Raw genomic sequence first — 27,776 nt, forward strand, 5'->3', positions numbered from 1 at the left:
CAGAGTGATTCAAGAATTTATTAAGTCATACATGCAAAACATAGCTAAATTGCATTACCAAAAAGATCAATGTAAAAACTTCACAACCTTGCAAACTCCATTTTTTTTTCTTTTTCTGTTCTAGTAGTTGAAAGGTGGCAATTCAATGTTGTGTTCTTGCTAGCGTCTGAGATGTATGGAACATGGTTAGCACTAGGTTACAGAATCTTACAGACCCAATTACCATTACTAGGTCACTCACCAGGAAGTGAGATTAAAAGGGCACTGTCAGCGTTAGTAAAGTTACAGCATAATGATACCTGGCAAATGGTGACATTAAAGAAAGGTCATTAAGGTGGTGTGAAATATAAAAAGTTACTAGAAGTGGCAAAACTGCTGCACATGATTTTTACATCAAATAACCTGAAAACTAAAGAGAGCCTTTCAAAAAGCATGTATACTATTAGGTCAGGAGGAAAAAACCCACAAAGCTATGCTTGATATTCTAATCTACAAAAAATGCATCACATTTTAAAATACATATTGCTCAGGAGGAAGTCTACAAGAAAAGCATCTAGCAAGAACATGTGAGGGAATGACCAGTTCAAAACTATAGTAAAATGAATGCCATACTGGTAAATGCAAACAAGTGATTCATAAAAAAATCCACTAACCTCCCCCTTCAGCTACTGTTTAGTTCAGCCTTTCCCAACTAGTGGGCCACCAGATGTTGTTGGACCACAATTCCCATCTTTCCTGACCATTGGCAATGCTGGCTGAGGCTGATGGGAGTTGTGGTCCAACAACATCTGGTGGTCCACTAGTTGGGAAAGGCTGGTTTAGTTGCAACAGAGACTTTCATTTTACTGGTTTTATTACAAAATGAAAAAATCCTTTTGAGTTTAACCAACGTGTGGACCATGTAGTGTAAACTGATATTTATGTGTCAAAATACTGCCAGGCAGTTTCCCTTGACCAACCCAGATCTCTTTCAGCAATCAAACCAATACACTGCTGTCAAGGAAGACAATATACTTCAAGGAAAATGGTTTAATCCAGTCCTTAACAAGCAGAAAAGCATTTTTTATTATTTTAGAAAAGGGAATCTGTAGTCAATTATTGCAGTAGTTCAGGCGTGAGAAAAGATGCTATGACTGTCAACCGGATGAGTGTATTAAACAGCAGCATTTTCCTACTGGTAGGAAATCTGGGGACGAGGGCTATAAGGATTTGCAATTCCTCATAAACATTAGTATCTTTAAAGACACCTGCTTGACTTTACAAAAACAGATTGCGTGCTCCATATACAAAGCACAACAATGCAATATAGATTAGCAGGTAATTTGGCAATACTCGATTAATCTGAGCCAAAGGACATGGAAAAAAATAAGGCTTTTATATAGGTTTGTCTTTTTTAAGGACATCTTTAGTAGAAGAAAAATGAAATCTAAACTTTTAAACAAAGGGGAAAGAGAAATTGATAAATGGTTCAAAACAAATTTGATAGAAGAGAACTAATTTTTTTAAACAGAAGAACTTGGCATTGATGTGAATGCTCCATTGTTCCAAACAAAGCACAGAAGGTTCGAAGGAATGAACTGGGGGGTGAGGTAGGGCCACATTAGAGTAGCAGACATTTTCTCTTCCTCTTCTTTACAGGAGGGGGGCACAGAACTGCTCGAATAGCTTCATCAAAGACTGTCTTGAGGCCTCTCTGTGTAAGTGCTGAGCATTCTAGGTATTTTACTGCACCTGCAGAAAAACAGAACAAATCTGAAGTGTTTACAAATCCCAACCCCAAGCAATAAGAAGCATTCTAGCAATAGTCCGAATGGAGGCTGACGTTCCCCCAGGGAGGACCACATTCCACAGGTCTGCAACTAAGTTGTGTTATACAGAACCATCAACACAAAACAGATCAGAGTCCTACCAATCTCTTTTGCCATGGCAAGGCCTTGTGGGTAGGTGATGGGAGTCAGTTTCTTCTCCTTCAGCTTTTCAATAGTGTCTTTGTCATCTCTGAGATCAAGTTTGGTTCCCACTAGTATGATGGGAGTGTTGGGGCAATGGTGTCGCACCTCTGGATACCACTGGAAGAAAAAAAGGGTGTTGGTTTCTCTGTAAGGCAGACAGAATATGCACAATAAGGATGTAAAAAAAAGTTTCAGCAAACAAAGCAAAAATATAAACGCAGTCATTCAGTGGGCTGCAGTTCACCATATCATATGTCTGCAATCAAGTATTAGGCATGACCAACCACGTACCAACTGATGACCCTCCACTTCATTAAAATACAAACTGAAGACCCATCCCCCTCTGCTTCCAGCAGAATCCCACATGCCAGAACAAAACAGTGTCCAGGGCCCAGCCTTCCCCTTTGAGGAACTGCTCAATACAGCAGGAGTCGTTCCTACCTGCTAGAACACCTCTGAGACCCAATCTATCAATCTAGAACCACTATATTTATTTATAAAGCATCTGAAGTTTGTAGGACTAAACACAGAGTCTGTCTGCAGTTTACAACCAAACAGACATGATACCAAAAGGAAGAAAATGGGGAAAACAAGCAGTCTGGCACCAATTCTCTTTATTTACAAAAAAAAAAACCTGTTGCACCATCAACAAAGTCCCTTTGGTGGTTAATGAAATAGGGACACAGTTCTGCGACAGGAGAAACAAATAGCAGTTGGCCCCAGGCAAGCAGATGGGAGTGAGTTGTTTAGTCCTACAGTTCATTCTGCTACATCCAGGTGGAATGGTTATAAAGATGAAGAGGAGTCAAATGACAGAAGACAATATGGTTCCTCCCTTGAGCCCCCAACCCACCAGAAATGGTTTTGATGAGGAAGTACTCTGGGTACCTCATCCTCAAGCCTGCAGAGCCTACAGCAGAGGCAGCATTCGGGACAATGGCTGAAGGACAGCTGAGGAGGAAAAAGATGGGGCTCCAGTGGCAATCTTCCCAGGACTCAACGCTTTTCTCAAAGGGTCCAAGTTCCAAAAGCCAGAGGCACTTTCAGGAGGTAGCTGCATCAACCAACCATCTTGCCTAATAGCTGCTTATATCCCACCCAAAATGAAGTTTGCCACTGACATTAAATGCATTGACATTTGATGTTAACATAAAATGGTAGGTTTAAGATCAATTTTGTTGGCAAAAAAAATTGGAACATGATTTTTGCAGATGAAAACGTATCTATTGCATACCAGTTGCCTCTCAAATGACAGAACAGCCAAAACTGTCAAAATGTGAGATTCTGATTTTTGCAGTGAGGAACTTTATACATTTCTAACAAATAAATTCTCAAATGATGCAGATTTTTAAACAAGCAAAATCCAAACTGCTTATGTGTAAAATAGCAGTCATGACTATTCTACCTAAATTTTAGAAGACAAAAGTCCTGCAGTTTTCATTTGAGGATTATAAAGGTTAAAAACTTGTGAAATATCTCCTAAGGGTAGGAGGAGACAACTTTTTCACTCACCTTTGCCCGGACATTTTCGAAGGATGCAGGACTCACAAGGGAGAAGCAAATTAAGAACACATCCTGCAAAACAATATTTATAAAGAATCTTAGTCTCTGGTGGTTACTTTCTGGGTTTAATGAGTTTTCCATATAATCATAGTACTAGTTCTATTCTTGGACATTTGCAGCCACTAGCAGGTAGCAAGCTGGGCTAGCAGCACAGGAGCACCTTAAAACCTTTTTTGCTTTGCACAGGGCCGGTTCTAAAGGGCAGCCAGGTGGGGCACTGGCCCAAGGGCCCCTGGAGCCACAGGGGGCCCCTCGGGGGCCCCTCAGCTGCCCCTCCACTCCCCTTCCGCAATCTGAGGCCCCCACACCCCCCAACTACCTGTCCTGTCTTTTGCCATTGCCCTTAACGAAGATGGTGGCCATGGTTTCCCTAAGGTACTGAAGCCCCTGCAGCCATCTTAGTTGATGGCAGAGATGCGTGCGCATAGCACGCAAACGTGCCATCAACAAAGATGGCGGTGTCGGCGTCATCCCCTTAGGGAAACCGCGGCTGCCATCTTCGTTAAGGGCAATGGTAAAAGACAGGAGACAGGTAGGTGAGGGGATGTTGGGGGGCTGTGGGCATGCGCACACGCGTGCACACGCCAGGGCCCAGGGCAAGCTGATGCCCAAGGGCCCCGGCCTGCCTGGAGCCGGCCCTGGTGCAGTTCAAGATGCAATGCAATATTAAAACCTAAGAAAATGCTAGAAAACTGGAGGAGCCTACCCACCTGAATCTTAACCCTGCACCACTCCCGACATTTTGATCACTTGCAGGCTGTACTATGTGGCATTGCCTGGAAAGACTGTTGCTGCTCCATCTTTTTTTTAAGAGGTTCTTCTAATTTCAATAAGGTTGCTGATTTGGTCACAAACTGGCAATATAAGGCAGGTCCATACCATACGCTTAAAGCACATCCAATACACATTTACAGCACATGAATCATGGGAATTGTAGTTTGTTAAAGGAATTTGTAGCTCTATGAGGGGAAAACAACAGTTCCCAGGATTCTTTTGGGGAAGTAAAATGCTTTAAATGCATGGTGCGGACCAGCCCATAATATGCCTCTTTTATGTTGCTTTGGAGCACATTACTTAATATGCTTTTCTTGAAGTAAATCCCACAGAGTTCTGCTTCCATACTTCTAGCACGTATATGTGAGGTTGCATCCTCAACCTTAGGGCATATCCAGTAGTCAATCCTCTTCGCTGTTATGCAAAGATGAAGTGAGCATAGTTTATGGCAAATATTAATGTGAAAAACTTTCTCTTCTTCAAAGTTTCCAGCATGTGCCACCATCAATGCTATTAGTAACTCTTGCAGACCAGGAGGAAATTCTGGAGGGCTTTACCTAGAACAGAGACACTGCCGATTTCAAGCGAGAGACAACAGCAGCTGGAGGAAAACCGATTGTAGAACAGTGTGGAAAGCTCACATAGGACTAGGTGCAACTGTGATACACCAGACCCCTCCTCTCCAACAGATCATAGGCATGGTTCACACCAGGGATGGCTAACCTGTGGCCCTCCAGATACTGCCAGATTTCAACTCCCATCAGCCCTAGTCAGCATGGCCAATGGCCAGGAAAGATGGCAGCTGTAGTCCAATAGCTTCTAGAGGGCCACAGGTTAGCCACAAACAGCAGGAGGTGGTAAAACCTCTCCTGGGCTACAAGGGAAAGAATCACATGATTGAATGTTTTCTGGAAAAATATAAGATCACTGTACATATAAAGTTAATATGAAAGGAAAAACGGAATTATAGCCTGGCTTCCTCCTTGAAATCAAGTCCACACCCCTTTCCTACGGGTGAGTAGGAGCACACAACCACCACATATATGTGGTACAGACCAGGAATAGTGTTACCACCTCATCTGCTGTCTGTGTAACAGACCAGCCCTATCTCATTGTTCTAAGTTCTCAGAAATTCCTGGCATTCAAATTCAGCATATCATCATGACTTGGAGTGCAGCAGCTAAGTTATCTGCTAGTGTGTATGACTGGTAGTTTTAGAAGCCAACAGGGGCAGTTTTACTCAACCCAAAGTAGTGGCCAGCTGCCATTCACTCCCAACGAGTCTCAAGTGCCCAAGTTCCATTTGTGAGAGCCTGTTTAACTCTTCTCATTGAGAAAGGCACATTGTCTGCTCTACCTTACTCCACACACAATTCTAGATTATACTAAATACAAAATAACAGCTTGACCACTAAAGAATCAGAGGTACTTTGGAGTGTTAGTTGATTGGGTCACAGCTCCAGATTGTTTGTTAGGTCTCAGCACCTTGACACTTCCACAGTTAAGCGCTTGCAACAATAGTTAATCATGCAGCAGGACACCTGGTGAAGAGAAGGGCTATAAACTCATGTGCTCCCATAGCCCTTCTGCAGTTCCTCCAGCTTGCCAGTTATAAAAGTGCCTCTTGTCCTTGTCTCCTTCCACCAATCTCAAACACCCCATTGTTTCCCATATAGGAAAAGGAAGGATTACCTCAAGTAAGTGGCCTTTTTGTATAAAAACAGTCTGGTTTGATGTTCCAGTTGTGGTTTGTTTAAAAAAAAACTTTTAAGAAAGAAGCAAAGATTCAGAGGTTGTTTGGATTCATAAGGTGATAAGAGGGCACCAAAATATGGGAAGCCAGCTTTATGGTGGCAGAAGCAAAAAAAAAAAAAAGGAGAGATGAAAGAGCTTGGAGCTTAATGGTTGAAAGTTTTACATACGCAGAGCGGTTGACGTTTCACCCTGGGAGTTAAATCCTTACCATTCGTTCCTTCAACCTAGTAATAGCATGAAACAACTTCAGTTAAGATTTAGACTTTAAAGGAAAAATAAGCTGTTTGCCCATCATCCTCCATATGACCAGCTGAGTAACGTGTACAATCCTCCTGGGAATGCACAACGTCAGAATTGCAGGTGAGCAAGCTGCATTATTAAATGCTCTGCTATATACAAAATAATAATCTCTCCCCTACCTGTAGAAGGGTGAGCTGTCCAAAGAGTTCTAGTCTAGTTCATTTCTACATGCGAGGGTTTTTTTTTTTCTTTTAATGAAGGGAAGGCTTCAGGAGCCTTCCCCACCCCCAAACATAAATGTTTTCTGAGGTAGCACACTCCTAGGAATGCTCTGCTTTGCAAATCATCTGAACATATAATTCTCCTCTAATGTAGCAACATTAAGCATGTTTACTTGGAAGATATATTCCAGTGAAATTATGGACCCCCAAATAAGTGTATTTACAATAATAGAAGAAAACCTTGCCAATAGGGAGACGCATATAATGTTATTTGCTCCAATACATTTGGCCCAAAGCATTGCAATGCCCTTCCTTGAAGTTACAAGCATGTATTTGCATGGGCATGTCTGGAAAGCAGTTTTATATTTTAGTCTCAAAGCAGAGATGTTATTTAGGTTTGCAATATTGAAGGCTCTTTCTTTTGGCAATCCTATCCTTGGAAAGACAATCTGTTCTCTAACTGATACAGCTTTTAATTCATCTTTGGCCTATTAATAGGGATGGTCAGACCAGCAAATCAGATCAGTATGGACACTGCAAATGCCATTGATCTCCTTTCATTATGCCTTAACAGAGTAATTCAGCTGCACTGTTGAGGTGTGCTTTTTCCTCATCACACTGTGGTTGCCCCAGATGAGTCACCCTAAGCTCTGGAGTCTCTCTTGGAACAAAGCCCCTTTTTTGTTTTCTTTCCAGCTTTTCCAGCAGCTTGCTTAGAAGCAGAAATGTAGCCAATGAGAGGACACTGCCAGGTCTGCAGCCTCAGGCCTGAGATGAAAAGGCCCTATTTTGCTGTTTCACATAATAACATAAGAAGAGCCTGCTGGATCAGGCCAGTGGCCCATCTAGTCCAGCATCCTGTTCTCACAGTGGCCAACCAGGTGCCTGGGGGAAGCCCGCAAGCAGGACCCGAGTGCAAGAACACTCTCCCCTCCTGAGGCTTCCAGCAACTGGTTTTCAGAAGCATGCTGCCTTGACTAGGGTGACACAGCACAGCCATCATGGCTAGTAGCCATTGATAGCCCTGTCCTCCATGAATTTGTCTAATCTTCTTTTAAAGCCATCCAAGCTGGTGGCCATTACTGCATCTTGTGGGAGCAAATTCCATAGTTTAACTATGCGCTGAGTAAAGAAGTACTTCCTTTTGTCTGTCCTGAAACTTCCAACATTCAGCTTCTTTGAATGTCCACGAGTTCTAGTATTATGAGAGAGAAGAACTTTTCTCTATCCACTTTCTCAATGCCATGCATAATTTTATACACTTCTATCATGTCTCCTCTGACCCGCCTTTTCTCTAAACTAAAAAGCCCCAAATGCTGCAACCTTTCCTCGCAAGGGATTACAATTAAATATTAATATTAGAGCACATGGACCTAATATTAAGAACCAGCTTTGCAGTTGGGAAACCTTAGATGCTGCACTTAATGCTCATATGGAGGTCCTTCTCTTTAGATCAGATGTGCGGGACCTTCAGTCCTCCAGATGCTGCTGAACTACAACTTTCATTATCTCTGGCCATTGGCTATGCTTCCTGGGGCTGATGGGAGTCGCAGTTCAGCAACATCGTGAGGGCCAAAGGTGAGCATGTGAGCAGATCCAAGGGGCAAAAACTGATTTTCCGGAAATGTTAAATAGTTCATGTACCAAGCTAGGAAAGGTCACAGCTCTAAAAGCCAGTCATTTTTAATTTCTTAATTTTTAGACTGCTTGGACTAAGAAAAAGCTTTGCACCCTTTCTCCAAAGCATATGAACTATTATCTATTCATTCTCAATGCAGATATTAGACGTGAGAGGTCTTGGTTTGAATTGCAGTTGAGCCACAAGCACAATGGGGTAGTCCTGGGCCTGTCACTCTTACTTAACCTCTATTCCATGATCATTGAACTAACTAATCCCACAGGGTTATTTTGAGCATGAATGAAATAAAGAAAATAAACTTTTTACTCTGAATCATACGGAGAGGGCAAAACTATACACCGAACAACTATCAGGAAGCACTGTAGGATGCTTTGGCCAATACTTTTCCTGCTCCATTCAGAGCCACAAGACTTAATGGAGCTCCACAGAACCCAAGAATAAAATTTATTGCAGCAAATGCTGTTACCCTTCAAAATGTGCATATGTATTTGAATGTATGTTTGTATATATATATATGTGTGTGCATTAATATTATTAATAATATTAATCACAGCCCAACAAAAGCACAATTTTTTTTAGGTGCCAAGGATGTTTGAATGACTTTAGGGTATTTTGGGGGTACTAAATCCAAAAATGACATTAGTTTTGCCGAATTGACTGAATTTGACCCCTCAAATGACGATTGTACTCCAATACGACCTGCACCGGCTGACATATGCAGCAGGGTTTGGTCTGTCTTTTTACTCTTGAACATTGTTTTGCAAGTTTATCCACTGCATATAATATCATATTGATACTTTTTTTTTTTTTTTGGAAGAGGAATATGAGTTCGTCACGAAGAGGATGCTTAAACAATCCTAATGCATTCTGCTACATTTGTGGCAAACAAGGCCGGTTCCAAAGGGCGGCCAGGTTGGGCACTGGCCCGAGGGCCCCGCAGCTCTAGGAGCCCCTGGGGGGCCACTCCCCTTCCGCAATCCCGCGGATCGTAAGACAAGCTTCCGAGCTGCCTGCCGTCCCCCGCGCTTCACCTACCTTTCTCTGCTGTTCGCGCAGGGTTGCCATCAATAAAGATGGTGGCCGAGGTTTCCGCAAGGGACTGAAGCCTCTGCTGCCATCTTGGTTGATGGCAGCAATGTGCGCGCTGCATGCCATCAACCAAGATGGCGGCAAAGGCTTCAGTCCCTTACGGAAACCTCGGCCGCCATCTTTATTGATGGCAACCCTGCACGAACAGCAAAGGTAGGTTAAGCGCTGGGGATGGCGGGCAGTCTGGAAGCTCGTCTTGCGACCCACGGGATCACGGAAGGGAAGCAGAGGGGCCTGGGGTAGGCTAATGCCCGAGGGCCCCCGGCATTCCTGGAGCCGGCTCTGGTGGCGAATACACTCTGCAAAAACAAAGAAAAAACATCACTGACTTTGTAAAACAAACATATCTTGCTTATTTTGGAGTGAAGCTTGGAGATCAAGAAAAGTCTCGGGCTCCCCATAAGATTTGCAAAACCTGTGTAGAGTGCCTATGACAGTGGAAAAATGGAGAAAGGAAACGTTTAAACTTTGGTGTGCCTATGGTGTGGAGAGAGCCGCAAAACCATCACGATTGTTATTTTTGTGTTGTGAACGTGAAAGGCTTCAATCGCTACAAGAAATATAAGTGGGAGTATCCTGATTTGGACTCAGCAAGGCGACCTGTGCCACACAGCGAAGACGTTCCCATACCTATGTTTACCTCACTTCCATTGTCAGATGTTGAAGAAATGCTGGACGTAGAGTGTAGCACAGGTGGTAGCCCTGGAAGTGGATATGAAGAAAGCTTTTCAACACCTGAGCAGTTCTCCCAAAAAGAACTCAATGATCTGATACGAGACCTCAGTCTGTCAAAGCAAGCATCTGAACTTTTAGCATCCAGGCTAATGGAAAAGAACTGTCTACAACCGGAAGCTAACATAACAGCTTATTGGACAAGAGAGGAGGGACTTCTTCTATACTTCAGCCAAGATGAAGAACTTGTATACTGCAATAACATTCCTGGACTTCTTCTCCAAATGGGACTACCGGAATATCGACCGGAAGATTGGCGGCTTTTTATAGACAGCTCCACCAGAAGCTTGAAATGTGTTTTATTGCACAATGGTAACAGCTATGCATCTCTTCCAATTGCTCACTCAACCAAACTTAAAGAAGAATATGAAAATATCAAAATGGTCTTGTAGAAGCTCTGCTATCATGAGCACCAGTGGTCTATTTCTGTTGATCTAAAGATGGTGAACTTCTTGCTTGGGCAGCAAAGTGGATACACAAAGTACCCTTGTTTCATATGCTTGTGGGATAGTAGGGCAAAGCGAGATCATTGGAAAAAAGTAAGGGAACACATGACTGTAGGTGCAGCGAACATCATTAACAAGCCATTGCTTGACAGAGAAAAAATCATTCTCCCACCACTCCATATCAAGCGTGGACTGATGAAGCAATTTGTTAAGGCCTTGGACAAAGATGGTGATTGCTTCAAATACATTTGTAGATCGTTCCTTGGACTGACTATGGAGAAACTAAAAACAGGAATCTTTGATGGTCCTAAAATTCGTAAACTCATCAATGATTTAAATTTCACTAAATTTATGAATGATGTTGAAGCTTCTGCCTGGTGCAGTTATGTCTCAGTTGTCAAGAACTTCTTGGGTAACCACAAAGCAGACAGTTATGAAGAACTGGTGCAAACATGCTCGCTAACTTTAAACATTTGGGTACTACTATGAGCATAAAGGTACACTATCTCCATAGCCACTTAAGACAGATTTCCGGATAATCTTGGTGATTTTAGTGAGGAACAAGGGGAGAGGTTCCATCAGGATATAAAGGTGATGGAGGAAAGGTATCAAGGCAGATGGGACAGACACATGAAGGCAGACTACTGCTGAAGCCTCCAACGTGATTGTCCTGATGCCCCACATAAAAGAAAATCGTACACACAGCGTTTTTCTATGCATTAATTGTGATTATCTGAATCAGCTTACTTTGTTTTAATGTTATTGTACTGAATACAATGCCATTAGGTATTTCATGTGTTTACTTTTGTATGATTTGAGACAGTTTCCATGTCATTTGTGGGAAGGCTATGCCTGACCATTAAATTTTTTAAATTTGTTATGTTTTTCAATGGGGGCATCCGTTATCTCAAAAATTAGAGCCAATCTAGCAAAACCAATGCCATATTCGGAATCAGCGACACAAAGTTACCCTAAAATCGATCAAACATCATTGGCAATAAAATTAGTGTTGACCAGTGATATTAATAGTAATATAATATTATTATTAATAATAATAACAATAATAAATAAAATAATAATAAACAGAATATATATTTTCATATCCCGCCCTTCCTCCCAGCAGGAGCCCAGTGGTTTGCTTTTATTTGGGTGCAGTTTTATTTAATTTTTTATTTTATTTATGTACAATTAAATTTTGTTAGAAACTAATTGGTTAAGCAATAAATGTAATTTTATATCAAACAACCTATTTGGAAAAGAAGGAAAATAAATGCTAACTCAGCTAATCTATATCTTTGGAAAGATATGGGTTTTGGAAGAGCTGAGCCAGTTGTTGAATTTAACAGTGGGCTATGGAATTCTTCCTGTGCTCCCTCTGCAAAACAGCATGAACAAACAACCGCACAAGAACAATTCAACAAGCAGCATGCAAGGAGGCTGTCAATATCTTTTGTGCCCTGTGTTGCCAATATATTTTGCCCAATTACTGCCATCCAAAGTCATTCAAAACTATTCATTTCAGAGCCTTGGCCACATGCTCATTTAATTAAGCCCCTCTGTCACAATTCATCTCTTGCTCCCCAGGGAAAAGAAGAACGTAAGTGCTTAGCAATGATAGTGTCAGACTGTGCCTGAACAGCAAGAATGAACAAAGGCTGCTTTTTAGCAGAGTTGCTGACCTCCCATTAAGGACCTTGCTGATGAAACTATGTTGTATCCTTGTTTTACTATTTAACTCTGATGTTATTCTGGAATATTCTAAGCATGACACTGAATGACTGCAACCGTTCAGGCAGTGCTGTTCAATCTTGTGGTCCAATGGACACTGTGCTAAATCAGAACCGTAAACATCAAACTCAGCCAAAGGAGCCAATGGATAGCTCTGGGAGAAAACAACTGCAGTTTCAACTTCCAGTCTAAAAATGGGATCAGCATATGAACAACTCCACAAGACAAGTAAGCTAAAGATTTAGAGCACTTTTGCATGTTAAAAATATAACATAAGCAATAGTTATTAAATGGTAGTAAGGAGGCAGAAAGTTTTTGCATTAAGGAAAGCTTGCAATTACAGAACCTGCATATTAAGGGTTAAAGATGTTGACACAAGCTACTGGAAACTTCACCTTCATAAGCCCCAAAAAACAAAAAGGAGTCATGCAGAAGTACAGGTATGCTTGTGCACAAGAGCTACTCATGCCAGGGGACTTCAAACATGGTAATTCTGTACAGCCAAGTGGCAAAGTTACTTTCACATTTGGCTGACAGCATAAGCAGGGATGTAGTTGTTCAGGGTCACAGGGGTGTGTGTCTTAGACCCCTTATTGTTTTGGGAGCAGAGTCCCAGCAGAGTCCCTAAGTCTCCAGCATCTTACAAGCCAATCAACATGAAAGGGGAGTGTGTTAGCCACTACAAAGAGTCTTCTGACATGCTTCCTTGTCCATTCCTGCTAATCGGAACCAGAGCGAAAGGAGGCAAATCAACCACTGAAAACACTCTCTTCAGTAGTTAACACTCTCCCCTTTCGTGCTTACTGGCTCCTAGGGACATCTGTTGTTGTGGGAGAAGGCATTAACAAGGATCTCATTCTCAACCCAGAAACAACAAAAGGGGCGGAGGGGTGTGGCTGTCAGTATCATTAACAGACCCTGCACTTCTGAATTCTCAAGTATACTACTGAGTATAAGATGACGTCTGCAAGGAACTTTTGAAAGAAACTGTGCAGACAAGTTGTTCAGATATGATGCTGCTGCACTACCCGCTGAACCAAGACATTGGTCTGGCTGTGCAGCATAATTACATCTGAAAATGCTCTTGATGTGGGCTTACACAAAAGAAGTTTCCAGTAGCTCAATCAGATTTCTTCATAGAGCAGCTTCCAACACAGCCAGCTTGGGATTGCAGTGATAAATGAGAACTGGTGGGAAAGGTACCGAAAGAGACAGGCACCAATTAATGTGGAGAGTTTGCTCAACAATTGCTCTTTTGAACTCTGCTTCTCATAATGCTGCTACTAGACCCTGGTCTGCTGCTTAGGCTAGCAAGGATTAGCACAGGCTTCACCACAGTCCCTGCACAGCTTGTAGATGTCTTTTCATGCTGGTTCAACTCATTTTACACTCAAGTGGAAGCATCCTGAAACTTCTGCAAACCTGCAATTAGAAGTCACAATAGACACAACGGTCAGATCTTCCACTATAAAAGCTTACTGTCTGTGGATAAGACAATGGGCGTAGTCTGTCATAGTCCTCTTGTCCAGCTGTATCCCACAAACCCAGATTGACTGGCTTCCCATCAACCATCACATTGGCAGAATAGTTGTCGAAGCTACAGGGTAGGAAAAAAAATTAGTTTATTCTCTTTAAACTCTAATCACTTCATGCAACACACTGCTAAATATGAGAAGACAGAGAAAGATTTGAATGTCACTTGAGAGCAGGACTCTCATCTAGAGATCCTGCCTAGCACCTTCTCTATTTTTAGGTGCCATGTCAAAACTGTTTTAGTGTTGCTTTTAATGATAGTGTATTTTTCCAATTTGATTTTGTGATGTTTTTATGTTGATTTATTTTTATATTTGTTGTTCAAGTTGTCCTGTTTTTGCTTTTAATTAAGAAAATGTAGAAATATTTCACATATATAAAACACTTATTCTTTCAAGTTTTGTCCCATGAGGCTCAACCCACTAGGAATGACTCCAGAGCAAATGGGATTTATATAAGCCCAGCTCATTTGCTTCAGTGATGCTTCTCTGGAATCCTGGTGTGTGTGCCTATACCGACACCTTACATGGTACATAGCATTACATCCAGAAAGCCCCTTACCTTGACAGGCTAGCTTTTCACGGACATGGAGCTGTAAGGTCAGACAAGCCCATTCCCTCTCTTTCTGGTTAATGGGCTGCTTCACTGGTTACAAAGGGCCAAACCCATTTTCCATCACATCTCCATAGCCCCAACCTGGCACATGTACTCTTTCAAACATACAACTGACACATACACACCTTTTCTTTTGTCATTTATGTGACTTTTACACAGTGGTGGCTGGTGCCCATTGGGACTGGTGGGACAGAAGGCAAGGGGGTTCATAGTAGGTGGAGCTGGAGTTAATGACAGGCAGAGCCAGCCGATTATAGCTTTGTCTCCATTCTCCTCCCTGCTGAGTTCTACGAGGGCAAAACTACAGAGGAGAAAGCTGACAGCCAGGAACACCTTCTGGACCGGTTGAAAGTAAGAAGGCAGGTGAGTGGGGTCTGGTTGATGGCTGATGGAGGTTGGTGGGGCAGTGCCCCGTTTGTCCTAAAGGACCAGCCTCCCATGCTTTTAGACATGTAGCATACACACCTAAATATAAAATAGCCAATGAATGAAGAAACTCGTTTGGCATGCCAAAGGATACTTTCGACTTGTGCTTCTTGAATAGTAGTCCCTAGATCCACATAGCAAGCCACTTTTGAAACAGAGGGAAATTTCAAAAGCAGCTTGTGATATGGCATTGCAGAGGAGGGAGAGGGGAATAAAACACACTAGACATGCTCAAATTCACTGTTTTCCATGAAGTAGCTCCCTCCTAAAAGTGTCCTGAAAGGAAAACTAAATGATACCATTCAGTGCCATGCACTAAATCATTTAAATCTACTTCCATTAAAAACTTATGAGAACTGAGCAAGATGACTGTGCATTTATGGCTATGGTCAGAGATCCAAGTCCAAACTCATGTTCAGCTTACTGGGTGGCCTTGTCTACCAGCTCCCCTCAGCTCAACCTGCCTCACATTGTTCCAAAGAACAGGTAAGTTCTACAGCCCTTTAGACACCACAAAGTACTAGAGATATCAGAAATGAAGTACTTACACAGTGGGTATATATTCTCCAGGAAATGCATTGGTTGTATAACTGATGAGTAGGCATGTCTTACCTACAGCACTGTTAAGAAAGAAAAAATCCATGTAACAACCAAGCCATTCAATAGAGCACAATTAAGCACCAGTATTTAAACTTGTCTTCAAACAAGGCAAACTTCATTCTCTGGCTGCATAACTAAAATATGATTTTGAGACACATGCCAACATAGAAAAAGGATCCGAATTCCTGGGCATCAGAATCCATGATTTGATTAACTTCCATGTAAAAAGCTGTGTCAGGATAAAGGGTTTCATCTAGCCTTCACCCTGATATGCTAGCTTTCCATGGGCAAGGAGCATTCAAAATGTGGCACTGGCCACACAATCTGATGTGGTGCAATGGAAAAGAGGCTGATCTAGCAATATGGCAGTACATGTTCAAACTAGCCTTCAGGCATGGCACTGATTAAGTCTCTGCCTCCCAAAGGAGCTGGGAGGTAGAGACTTAACCAGTGTTAAGTCAGAGTAGTTGTGAGAATACACAAATCATGTCAACAGCTGGCACAATGAGAACCGCTACATAAACTAGATAACAAAGACCTGGACATACTGCAGAACACTAGGCACTGCTATCAAGTGTGAGGAGCCTAAGTGGCCAGGCACACATGCCTCTAGGCCTGATGACATTTTACTTGCTCTTAATGCCTGGCTGAGTGCAGTTCTTCCTTTTCTCTTGCACCAATATTCTTGTAAGCTTAAGAATTCATGTAAATAGAAAATCCATTTCAGTTTCTCCTCCCTAAGTGCCCGTCACCACCAGCTGCCATTCATTTCCCGTCAAGTTTTCTGTATGCTTTAATTTTCTATATGCTCCTTAAAAAAGCTATACAAGTATGAAACCGCATGTTCTTATTAAAAAGGAATTAAATAATTCCACGGAGAACTAGGTCTGTCAACAGATTAGATATAATGGTAAATGGAAGCTCTGAGTTCATAGACATTGGCTGCACTAGATCATATACTGGTTTAATAAGCCAAAGTATGAATGTCTGCACACAGAGCCCAATTCTTACTTGGTATGTTGAAATTAACCCTGGAAGACTTCAATTAACAATAGTTTACCATTTCATCTAAACCAGGAAACTACAGTTACCAGGTCTGGAACAAGCCATGATCCTAAACAAACTTTACATTGCGGTTTTAGATCCTGGCTTGTTCTATACCTGGCAACGAGCAGGGGGTTGGACTTGATGGCCTTATAGGCCCCTTCCAACTCTAGTATTCTATGATTCTAACCATGTTTTCCTGGTCTGGACGTTAACTGAAGATGCTGGGCTAATCACAGAATGCTAAGAAGAGATGAGGTAAGGGACAATGCATGGATGGAACACACATAGGCTAGTGTATATCTCTGTAAAGATACAATTGTTCAAACTGGGCCAGTATACCACTGAATACTAGTTGCAGGTGAGGGAGAAGTAATAGTGGAGGAGAGTTACTGCCTTCATGTTCTATTCGTGGGATTTCTAGCTGAGGAAAAAGACACTACTCTGATCAGCCAGGGCAAGTATGTTATCCCCCAATTCCTAAGAGAGGGTGGTTTTAAAAAAAGACAAAGCTAGCAGAAACTGGAGGTAACAGCAATAGGCAATGGATTTTGGAGGACCGTTTAGCAATTTAAATATAAGACTAGAAGTCAAGAACTTTCAACATGTAATCTCAGCTCCAGGTCACTTTAGCCTTCCCAACTTGAGCAGTGAGGTAATTGCCTTGCAAGGGTGCTGATTACTGGTGTTTGGAAAGTGCTTTGAAGATGAAAGCCACTGTGTAAGCACGAAGTATAATAGACATTTGTGGAGAAATCAGGTATTGCCAGGTGTGGCTGTGTACCTTAGTATTCCTTGAACAGCCCGTTATAGCTGTTCCACTCATTTCAAGGCCTGTAGCATAACAGACCTATTCAGACAATTTTTCACCTCAGAGTGATACCCGAGAAAGATCCCTCACCACAGGGAGAAGTAGATAAATGGGGGGATCTCCTTGTTTCATTTATATGAATGCAGGATCTAAGATTTTATCCTCTGAGATCAGAGATGCCACATTCAAGTAGTCTCTGGTTCATGTATGGATTTCTCCCCAACACAGCAAAGGAACTCAGGAAGGGGAAGCAAAGGAAGCACATGCAAGCACAAGAGTGCTCCCTCCAGGTACAACTCTGAGAGCCAAATACTATCTGGATTGGTCTAGAGCCTAGAGATAAACATCCATAAGTTGACACATAGTAGTTTATACACAAATGTGCACAGGTGTAATTTTAGCTGAGCCAGTACTACACAGCACAAACATATTTCAGAGTTGGACATAGTATGGAAGAAACGCCCAAATTCTGTTTCAAGAAAACCCAGCAATCTGCACCCATAAAAGTTGAGTCACATGTCACATTAAGTCAGTTTACTTTAAACCACAATTTAATATACTCAATTTTTCCCAAGTTGCTCCTTCCCTATTCCTGGTGCACCAGTGAGGAAAACAAACCACAGGCGGGCTTTGCATTGTGTGCAAACCAGCAATCCTGGTTTGCTTCCTTCAAACCAACCCCAATCAGAAAGCTAAGAACAAACTTTGGCTTCTCAATCATCACTTGTTTTTAGGGAAACAAAGGTCAAGCACTGGTTCACATTTTTTGTAGCAGAACAGGAACAACTTGGGAACTTATATTTATTTTTAAAATGTTTATATACCGCTATTCATAAAAAAAATCAAAGCAGTTTACAACATATACGATATAAACCATACAAATTCAGTTAACATCACACATGATAAAACCATATAAACATTTAAAATAAATAGTAATTAACTACTGCAGAAAGATGTCTTCTCAATTGCCTGTATAACCCTGGTGACATAGAAAAGTTTTCAGCAGGTGTTTAAAAGTCAGAACAGAAAGTGCGTGCTGAATCTCTATCAGAAGATTCCACATGGTTGTTGACATTAAAGGCTCAATTTCTTGTTGTCAAATGAGCCTTGCCAACTCAGGAGATGAGCAACGATGCTTCTGCAGAGGATCTCAGTGACTGAGCTGCAGTATACGGGTTCAGGCATTCCTGAACTGCTTTTGAGCAGGATGCATTAATTAGCATGCTGCTCAATTTTTCTATTGGACTTTTCCACTGTGTACCATGTCCTTGAGTAAAAAGTCTTTCACCACCTGCTTTTCTCCAACTCTCCATATGATGGGAAGCCTAACCAAACTACTCAAAACCATTCCAGAAAGAAGTGGTGAGAGATTTCAAGTCAATCTCAGAAGAATCAAGAAAATTGGTTCTACAGCGGTCCTATGAGCATGTCAAGCAGTTCCACTAAAACTGACAAGGAAGTGCCAACAAGAACAAACAGGTCCCACCAGCCTCCGCTGTAGAATCCTTCCATGCTAGGCTTCCTGCCTTCTCAGCATGCTGGCTCTGTGTCCTATGAATCAGTTCTGTACAGACACTCTGCTCCAAAATGAAGGCTTCATCTGTCCAGACTTCATGATTCATTCAATTCAGGTGCATGTATAGCTGTGAAACATCTCAGTGAAGCCCACTCCTCTCTATGGAAAAACTAAGGAGAAGATGCTGGATGTGTAATTATTTTAAAGTGTAGAATTAAATCAGAAAGTTGTTAGGTGAGCAGTTATTTTAACTATGCCCTGCCTGACCTTTTATTTGTACTAACAAAGTTGGTTTTGAAAGCATGATTGGAAATACAGTTTTCAGTCAAGATTGCATATTCCATAAGATCTTTCTAGGGTATTTTTTCTAAATCTGGGGAATAAATTGTTTAAAGTCTATGTTTTGGATTATCATAATATGGCTTATTCAAATACCCATAAACATATTGTGTTGTGTGAATACGCTAGACCTAAAATAAAATAATTCACTTGACATCTTGACAGTAATATTATGGCATACCATGTTTCTGCACGTATTACATACACAGAGCAAATTCAAGAAAGGAGTCAGGGGGTGCTATGAAAGTGGATGTGACCATGGCACAGTATGCCAAATTGGTGGGAACAAAGAGATTCATGAAAACTTCAGCTTTTATATTTGTTTAAATTGTTAGCTCTTATTGCAGGAGAACAGAGTCTCAGAACTGGAAAAACTAGAAATGGGACCTCTGATGTCAGTAATCAAAATGTCCGCATCTCTTTGCATATTCTTCCCACCTGATTGCTGTTATCCAAATCCATCCCTACCTTCCCAATTCTCACCAAGAAAGTTTGGCGTGCCTAGAACATCAAGAAAATCAAATATATGAATTCAAATTCAGTTAACATATTCCAAGAGGCACATTTGGATTTGAAAGAATGCAGTAAGTTTCTACATACATTTACTATATACTCAGATGCAGAGTAGCACAGGTTGGAACTGTTCAGGCAAGAATAGACATTCAAATGCTTTTTTAAAAATGACCAAATCCAAGCTATTACTCTTATTCCTAAAGTGCTGTACAGCAAATACAATAAAATGTAATAAAGATCCCACCTGCAGACTTATAAATTAAAGGACATTATAAATTAGGTCTTTCATCAAACTTTAAAGTAGCCATTGTAGCATATCATTTGCCAATTGTAACACTAGTGGTATGCTGTACATTACTACTCATATGCCCGTCAACTGTTATATGCAGCTAAGCCTTTGGAAAATAAGAACAATATGACAAAGCAGTAAAGGTAGCCAACAGGCTACAACTGTACCGTTACATGAATCATGGCTGTAATCTACCGATTTAAAGTTTTTTTGGCATCAGTTCTTGTGGATATAACTGGACTAAAGCTGAATTTCCATTGTTATGCAAAGAGGGTTTTTTGGATTTATATGTGTGGAGTCCAATTCAATAATATGGAGCAAAATGGCTATTTGCAATCTGCGGAGTATGATGGGGTATCTCCCAAGTCGTTATATTTTTTATACAGTTTTCTATACCATCGTTCATCCTAAGGGATGTCAGAGTGGGGCAAAACACCATTAACACATGTAACAGTCATCAATTTAAAGAATTCAACCATGTAAACAATTCAGTAGCAATTTAAAAACAACCATTTGCAGCCTACAGTCCTCACTCAAATGCTAACACAAACAGATGCATTTTAAGTTGCAACTTAAAAAGCCATTGGGGCTTATCTCATGTCAATGCAAGATGGCCAATGCCTATTGTGTGGACCAGAAGAAGGGCTTCCCTCTCCCGCCCCCTTCAGAACAGAGGGCCTGACTTGGAAGATATATGGTGATCCTTCAAGTATTTGGGTCAGAAATAATTTAGGGCTTTATATGCTAAGGACTGATATTGTATGATCTCCCTTTGCCCTTCCACTTAATTTAACAATGACATTCTGTACTAGTAGCAGCTTCCAGGAAGTCTTCAAGGGGAGCCCATGCACAGTGACTATAATAGTCTAACCTGAAGATTGCCAGAATAAGGATCACTGAGGATAGGCTATTCTCATTCAGGAAAGGCTGTAGCTGACAAACTAACTGTAGCTGAAAATAGGCACTCTACCTGGGCCTCAAATGACCTAAAAGGAATAAACCACTCCTTTAGAGGGAGTGTGACACCCTCCAGAACAGGTAATTCCCCCAACTCCTGTACACACGAACTGGCCACCAACACCACCTGCATCTCATCAGGATTCAGCTTCAGTTTATTGCCAATCTATCTCATCACTGACTCCATGCACGGTTCCAGCACAGGCATGGCATCATCTTATTTGGATAGAATGGAAAGATATCACTGGGTATCATCAGCATACAAACAATACCGTGTCCCAAATCCCAGAATGGCCTCTCCCAGAGGTTAAACAGAGGTTAAACAGCATGTGGGACAAGATGGAACCCTGTGGGACCCCAAAGTCCATGGACCAAGGGGTTGAGCTGAAGTTCCAATTGGCTACACTCTGGCGACGGTTCCAAAGATAGGAACAACTACTACCTCAGCAAACAGCTCCTGGAGGATGCCGTAGTTGATGGTATCAAAAGCCACCAAGAGACCAAGGACAGTCAACAGGGTGACACTCCCCTAATGCAGGTCACTAATCAGGAATACCAAGGCCAATTCAGTGCCAAACCCCCGGGCTGAACCAAGACTGAAATGGGTCCAGATAATCCACTTCTTCCCAGCAGACCTGAAGTTGTCCCACCCCCCTCTTGGCCAAATGGAAGAAGTGGCTGGTTCATGAAGTAAATCAATTTGTGGGTTTTTTTTGTCTGGCCTAAAGCTCAACCTGCTACATGTTGCTCTCTTCAAATATGGTTATTTGGTGTAAGGGGCAAGATGGTTCTTAATATCCCAACTACATGTAGATGTAGGGCAAGGGAGCGGCCACTTTAGTTGCCATAATATAACTGAGAGCTGGACGCAGACAGCCCTCTCCTCCTCTCAAGACAAGCTAATGGGCTTATGGTAGTTATAAATCACAGATTTACGTATTTATTCAACATAGCATATTTGCCTTTAACAAAAATTGTAATTGGTTTTGCATCATGTATGAAACTCTGGAGAGCCAATGCTAGTCACTGTACTGAGCTAGATGGCCTACCAATTGTCTGACACGCTATAAGGCAGCTTCTTATGTTCCTACTATTATAGAATGTATGTGAACTTTTCAGACAAGATACAGCTAAACTAGCACTGGGAAACTGCAGGGTTATATTGTCCTTTTATGTTATATTGATTGCTGAAACTCTGCATATAAATCGGTTCTAGATAACCTCATCAAACAGGTAAAGTGATTGGCTTATCTCGAGCTCTGCTAATTCTTGGACTGTCATCAGTCTTTAGAATTTGACCTCTCATACATACACTTTTGAATTATATTTCATCAGTTATCTTGATTTTATCTCACAAGAACCTTATTCTTTATTTGTAACCTGAAGACTAAACCAAACACAACATTACACACACTGGTGGTGATACTACTTATTTGCAGTTCTTGGAGAAGCTACACAGATTTGTTGTGATGTTATAGTCAGACAACACAGGATTTTTGTTTCTATTTTTAAAAAAATCTAACTGGATAGGACTAGTCTTGTTTTCCAGCTGGCCTCCAATGCTCCTTCAAGCTCTGATATCCAGAAGAAGGGGGGGAAAGAGATGGTGGCAACTGCCTTGCCTCAAAAATTGAAAAATTGCAGAGTTGAAACACGCATACATACAGTAGGGCCCCGCTCATACAGCGAGTTACGTTCCGGACCCCCGCTGTAAAGCAAAAACTGCTGTAAAGCGGATCCCTTTGACTTACATTGATCAAAATGGTGCCCGGCAGCAAAAAACCACCGTAAAAGCGGAACAAGCGCTGTAAAGCAGGGCCTTTCTACAATTCACAACCGCTGTATTAGTGGAATGCTGTAAAGAGGGGCCCTACTGTAGCATATTGTTTATAACAGAAGCCATGCTATAACAAAAAGGGCACCTGACAATGTTATCTATACTTACACCTTTACAGAATACCATCAACACATAGGCATATTTCTATAATTGCTACGTGTTGGGATAAGTAAAAGTTACCACTGTGTAACACAACACTTATTGGTGGTATCACCTAAACATATAGGCTTCTTTCCTAGTTCCTCTCATCTTCTGCAATAACCAAGAAAAGCCATGATGGGGCTGTGCACTGGTATTGAACCAGCACTTTGGAGAAATGGTTTTAAATTCCAATTCAGTCAAAAAGCTCACTCACTTTCTCTCTATTCTACCCACAGGGTTGTAGGTAGAAGTAACAGAAAAACAAATAGAAGTAGGCATGAATCTCAGTGGTGGAGACTACTTGAAACTGAGGTCATCCAATGAAATTGAATGATGGGAGATTCAGGAGTGACAAGTAAAGTACTTCTTCACAAAACACCTTGTTAAACTATGAAATTCACTACCATAAAATGTGGTAACTTAAAGCCATCTAAGCTGGTGGCAAAGCAGAATGGACAAATTCATGTAGAGTAAGACTCTGCCTACTAGTCACAATGGCTATATTCTACCTCCAGAATCAGAGGCAGCATATATCTATATACCAAGTTGATGGGGAACAGGAGGAGGAGGAGGCTTTGCCCTCATGCTCTGCTTGTGGACTTCTCAAGCGGTGACTGGTTAGCCACCACAGGAAACAAAATACTGGCCTCGATAAGCCTTTCGGCAGATATACAAAATCATAATGGTTGAGTTGCGAGGGACCTATAAGGTCAAAGAATCCAACCCCTGCTCAATGCATGTATCCAACTTAAAGCATATATTATAGGTGGCTGTTCAGCTGCCTCCAGGTTTGGAAAGCCCACCACCTCCCTAGGTCATTGGTTCCATTGTCATACCGCTCTAACAGTTAGGACGTTTTTCCTGGTGTTCAGCCACAATTTGGCTTCCTGTAACTTGAGCCAATTATTCCATGTCCTGCACTCTGGGATGATCTAGAAGAGATCCTGACCTTCCTCTGTGTAACAACATTTCAAGAACTTGAAGTGCTATAGTATCTGTCCTCAGCCTCCTCTTCGCAAGGCTAAACATGCCCAGTTTTTTCAGTCGCTCCTTATAGGGCTTTGTTTCCAGTCCTGATCATCCTTGTTGTCCTCCACTGAACCTGTTCCAGTTTGTCTGCATCTTTCTTAAAGTGCAGTGTCCAGAACTGGACGCAGTACTCAAGATGAGGCCTAATCAGTGCCGAATAGTGGGGAACTAGTACTTTATGCAATTTGGAAACTATACTTCTGTTAATGCAGCCTAAAATTTGTCTTTTTGCAGCCACATCGTACTATCGGCTCATATTCAGCTTGTGATCAACAATTCCAAGATCCTTCTCACATGTAGTGTTTGGTTTTTTGGTTTTTTATTCCTAGGTGTAGTGCACTTATCCCAGTTAACATTTCATTTTGTTTTCAGACCTATGCTCCAGCCTATCAATATCAGTTTGATGTTGTTTCTATCCTCCAGGGTTATAGCTATTCCTCCCAATTTTATATCATCTGTACATTTGGTAAGTATTCCCTGCACCTCTTCATCCAAGTCATTAATAAAAATGTTGAAGAGCACTGGGCCCAGGACTGAGCCCTGTGGTACTCCTCTTGTTACTTCCCTCTGCTTTGAGAAGGAACTGTTGATAAGCACTTTGTGATACGATTTTGTAGCCAACTGTGCCAGCCCAACTCTAACGGAGCTCTTCTTGTGTTCTTAGGAGGGAAAAACAAGTTTATCCTTTTACCTCAGTAGTGTCTTCAAGTATACCCTTTTACTTTCTGCCGTACCGACTCCGACTTCAAAATAAATTTTGATTGACAAATTTTTAAAAATATAAATTCAAAATGTCAAAGAAGCTTCCCATGAAGTCAGCTGTAGTTGAGCATTTCACCATAACTCAAGATGGAAAACATTTTGTGTCAGTGTATGACACAGGACCTAGATGAAGACAAATGCTGTGATGCCAAGATCAGCGCATATTCAGGCAGCGATAAAAATGCTCCTATGAGAGCTTTCAATTTAAAAAGACATTTACAGCCCTTTCCAGCGCTGTGGAGTTGGAAGCAATTCTGGGTGGAGTCAGAGTCAGACAGTAGAAAAATAGAGGAGTCGGAGTCTGAGGTTTGGCATACCAACTCCACAGCCCTGATACTGCCCCACAGCCAAAGCTCTCTGACTTGTTCAGAGAGGAGGGAGGAGAAAATGAGAACAAAAGCAAACCTGAAACCGGGAACACTTGGGAATCTCACTGTCAGGGACCCTACATATTGAGTGTGCAACACACTGCACCCACACAGGGTCTTTGTGGAGTACACCAGCCCTCCTTTCACACACACCTATCATAATTACTGTTAGTCATACTGTACACAACAGTGGCTCCCAAACCCTTTCCAAGCTGACCCACCAAAAACACATTGCTCAGGAACTCCACGTGATCAGGAGTCTTACACATTATCTGTTTAGTAGTGAGACCCTCTGAAGGCTTTTGCATATGGAAACCAAGGATGCTAGCAGAGTAGGGTGGAAAAGCACTAAAGCACAAGTAGCTAAGTTTTGTAAGGATAATATTTTCTTCCCCTGATGTAATGTGTACCAAATTAAACTCGAGAAGTTCTGGTACTCCCCTATCTGCACTAAAACCAAAATCAAGAGTCAAAGGCAGGGCTAAAAAAATACTTGGAAATTAGAATTATGCTTTAGATGTTACCCAGAGCTAGGAAAAAACAAAGGATTTCTAGGCAGTGTCATAACATTTTTAACTGGGAACTTTCAAGCATTAGATAAATTTGGATCACATATGAGGAGAAAGCTGCCATTTCCAGGTATATAGTTCCATTTTAGTATTTTCAGCTCTGAAACATAGCTAAGCTCTAAAACCCAAAAATGTGTTCATCACTGTTCTTATGTGTAAAGGTTAGACCTCAGAGACAGACAGCAAACTTCTAGTTTAAAGTATTACTATTATATGCTTAAACTGTACATGACAATCTTAACGGATAAGATGGCATATACCATTAATATTCCAAAGAAGTCTGAAGCAAACGTTCATCTCACTAGTTTCTTTAAATTTTCAACCTGATTCATTACTTCTAAGCAAACATCTTTAGGATCAGGGCAATGAGTTCAATGGGATTGACAATGTAGTAAATAAACTTAGTAGCACAGCTTTAAACAACTTCTGCATGAATTTAGGAACTGGGTTTCCTTTGTTAACCTTAAAACAAAGCAGAGGTTTTGACATCAATATCACAGCAAGCCAAAAAACAATACACCAGCCACTGAATTTTGAAAGTCCCGTCTAAGGGACTCTACACATTCCACACCTCACCAAAATCTACACAGACACCATTATTTCCCCAGTGCAATACTTGAAAAGCCAGATGTTTAAAGTCTCATAACAAATACGCATATTTTTGGAGATTATCCTTTTCCACTATAAAAGCATTGCTGACCAGTTTAAGCCTTGAAGCAGTGTGTTGTTGCCAACACACATGAGGATTGCCTCCCGTGGAAAGAAACCCCTCCCATTGTATCACTATCTCTAAAAACACTAAATGTATGCAGTCATTTCCCCCCTATGCCCAGCCCTCTCCTTGCTGCTAAAGCAAGAAAATCCTGTAGCACTTCTACTGAGAAGTTATTCAACAGCAAATGGTGAGCAAGTGCTATAATACTGAGTCACCCCCACATAAGACTTATAGCTCAATGTTATACACATTTATTCATTAGACAAATCCATTAAGTTCTTTGGAGGTTTACTCTGAATGAGGACAGGCTTGCTGGAGCCTTGCTTACAAAATCACCCCACACGCCAATGCCCTGCCCGGCTTGCATGGACAAATTGGGAAGACAATGGCTGCTATCCTAAACATATTGACAAGGGAGTAAACTCCACTGAACAGAATGGCAATAACTTCTGAGTAAAGACACATAGAATTCAGTTGTTGAACGATAGTTCAACAAGAGTTGGAGGGCCCCCCAGGTCCACATAGCCAAAAAGCACAAAAAGACAACTGGGGTGCTATGGAATGCTAATGCTGCTTCGAGTACTCACAACTTAGGTTCATTCATTTTAATGGCTCTACACAGAGTAGAACTTAGGTGGATACAACCCCTGGAAATCAGGAGTTGTATCCTGGTAAATTCTACTCAGAATAAATTAATGAACCTAAATTAGTCATCTCCATCAATTGCAATGGGTTTACTCTGAGTAGGCCTACACCAGATACAAAGTTTGACACGAGAAGCCCCTTCTTTCCCCGAACTTCTCTCCTAGGTAGTTGGAAAAGCCAGAAAGACATATTGTGTGTATTTGCGTATGCACTTGGGGGGGGGGAGTGCGGACAGAAATAGGAGATGGTACTTCTGTGTTGGGCAGCGTACTTGTACATGTTTTTGGGGTGCACAGATGTGGCAAATACGCCTTCTGTGTTGTGCTTGACCAATGAAAACTATATTCCCTCTCCATGATCACAACGGCCCAGCACTCGCCTCGCCTGCACCCCCTTCCCTCTGGCACCTCCTGTTCTCCCAAGGAAAGGCGCCCCCTCAGCCTGCCCTCTTCCCAGGCCCGCCTCACTCAGAATTGTCCCTCTGAGGGAATGAAGGCGAGGGCCCTCCTAGAAAGAGAGTGAGGGAGAAAGGCGACGGCATCCCGGGCATGAGCCACGACGCTCCTCCGGGCACTTACCCGTCTCCCACCACCACACACTTAATGGCCTGCATCGCCGGGGCGGCTGCTTCGTCGCTGGTCCCTGTTGCTCTCTGAAGTGGGCGACGAAGAACCCGCGAGACTTCGGGGCTTGTGCGAGCGTGGGGGGAGGGAGGAGGAAAGACTCCCGACCGCCTCCGCTTTTTCACGAGGCAGTAAACTGGGGGGAATGGTTACGGTGGCGCTGGAGGAACGGCCACCACCCAAAGCGCGGGGCGGACGGACGGGCGGGCGAGCGGAACTGCAGGGAAACAGGAAGCGGCCGCTCCGCTCACATCCGGCCTCGCGGCCTCTCCTCCCCTCAGGAGCAATGGGCCAACCTGGACCCG

General features: G+C 42.1%; 1 protein-coding gene across 2 annotated transcripts; it reads right to left on the reverse strand.

The window, feature by feature from the left end:
- RAC1 (Rac family small GTPase 1) lies at window positions 1–27,776 on the reverse strand. 2 transcript variants are annotated; one of them, XM_061600231.1, is made up of 7 exons: window positions 27,427–27,776; window positions 15,262–15,333; window positions 13,619–13,736; window positions 6,212–6,268; window positions 3,465–3,527; window positions 1,910–2,069; window positions 1–1,731 (listed from the first exon to the last, which is right to left on the reverse strand). In XM_061600231.1, exons 1-7 carry the CDS (start codon window positions 27,459–27,461, stop codon window positions 1,601–1,603), a joined length of 636 nt encoding a protein of 211 aa, XP_061456215.1. In that variant the 5' UTR covers window positions 27,462–27,776; the 3' UTR covers window positions 1–1,600. The 2 variants fall into 2 exon arrangements, with proteins under 2 accessions (XP_061456215.1, XP_061456216.1); XM_061600232.1 differs by lacking the exon at window positions 6,212–6,268 and having other exon boundaries at window positions 27,427–27,763.

Source organism: Rhineura floridana, chromosome 17 (assembly GCF_030035675.1).
Source record: "Rhineura floridana isolate rRhiFlo1 chromosome 17, rRhiFlo1.hap2, whole genome shotgun sequence".
Lineage (NCBI taxonomy): Eukaryota > Metazoa > Chordata > Lepidosauria > Squamata > Rhineuridae > Rhineura > Rhineura floridana.

Coding starts and splice junctions, on each gene's coding strand:
- RAC1 (XM_061600231.1), bottom strand. CDS start 27,461: ATGCAGGCCATTAAGTGTGTGGTGGTGGGAGACGG. Junction 13,737..15,261: donor GGAGAATATATACCCACTGT/GTAAGTACTTCA, acceptor CCTACCCTGTAG/CTTCGACAACTATTCTGCCA. Junction 3,528..6,211: donor TGAAACGTCAACCGCTCTGC/GTATGTAAAACT, acceptor ATTGTTTTGCAG/GATGTGTTCTTAATTTGCTT.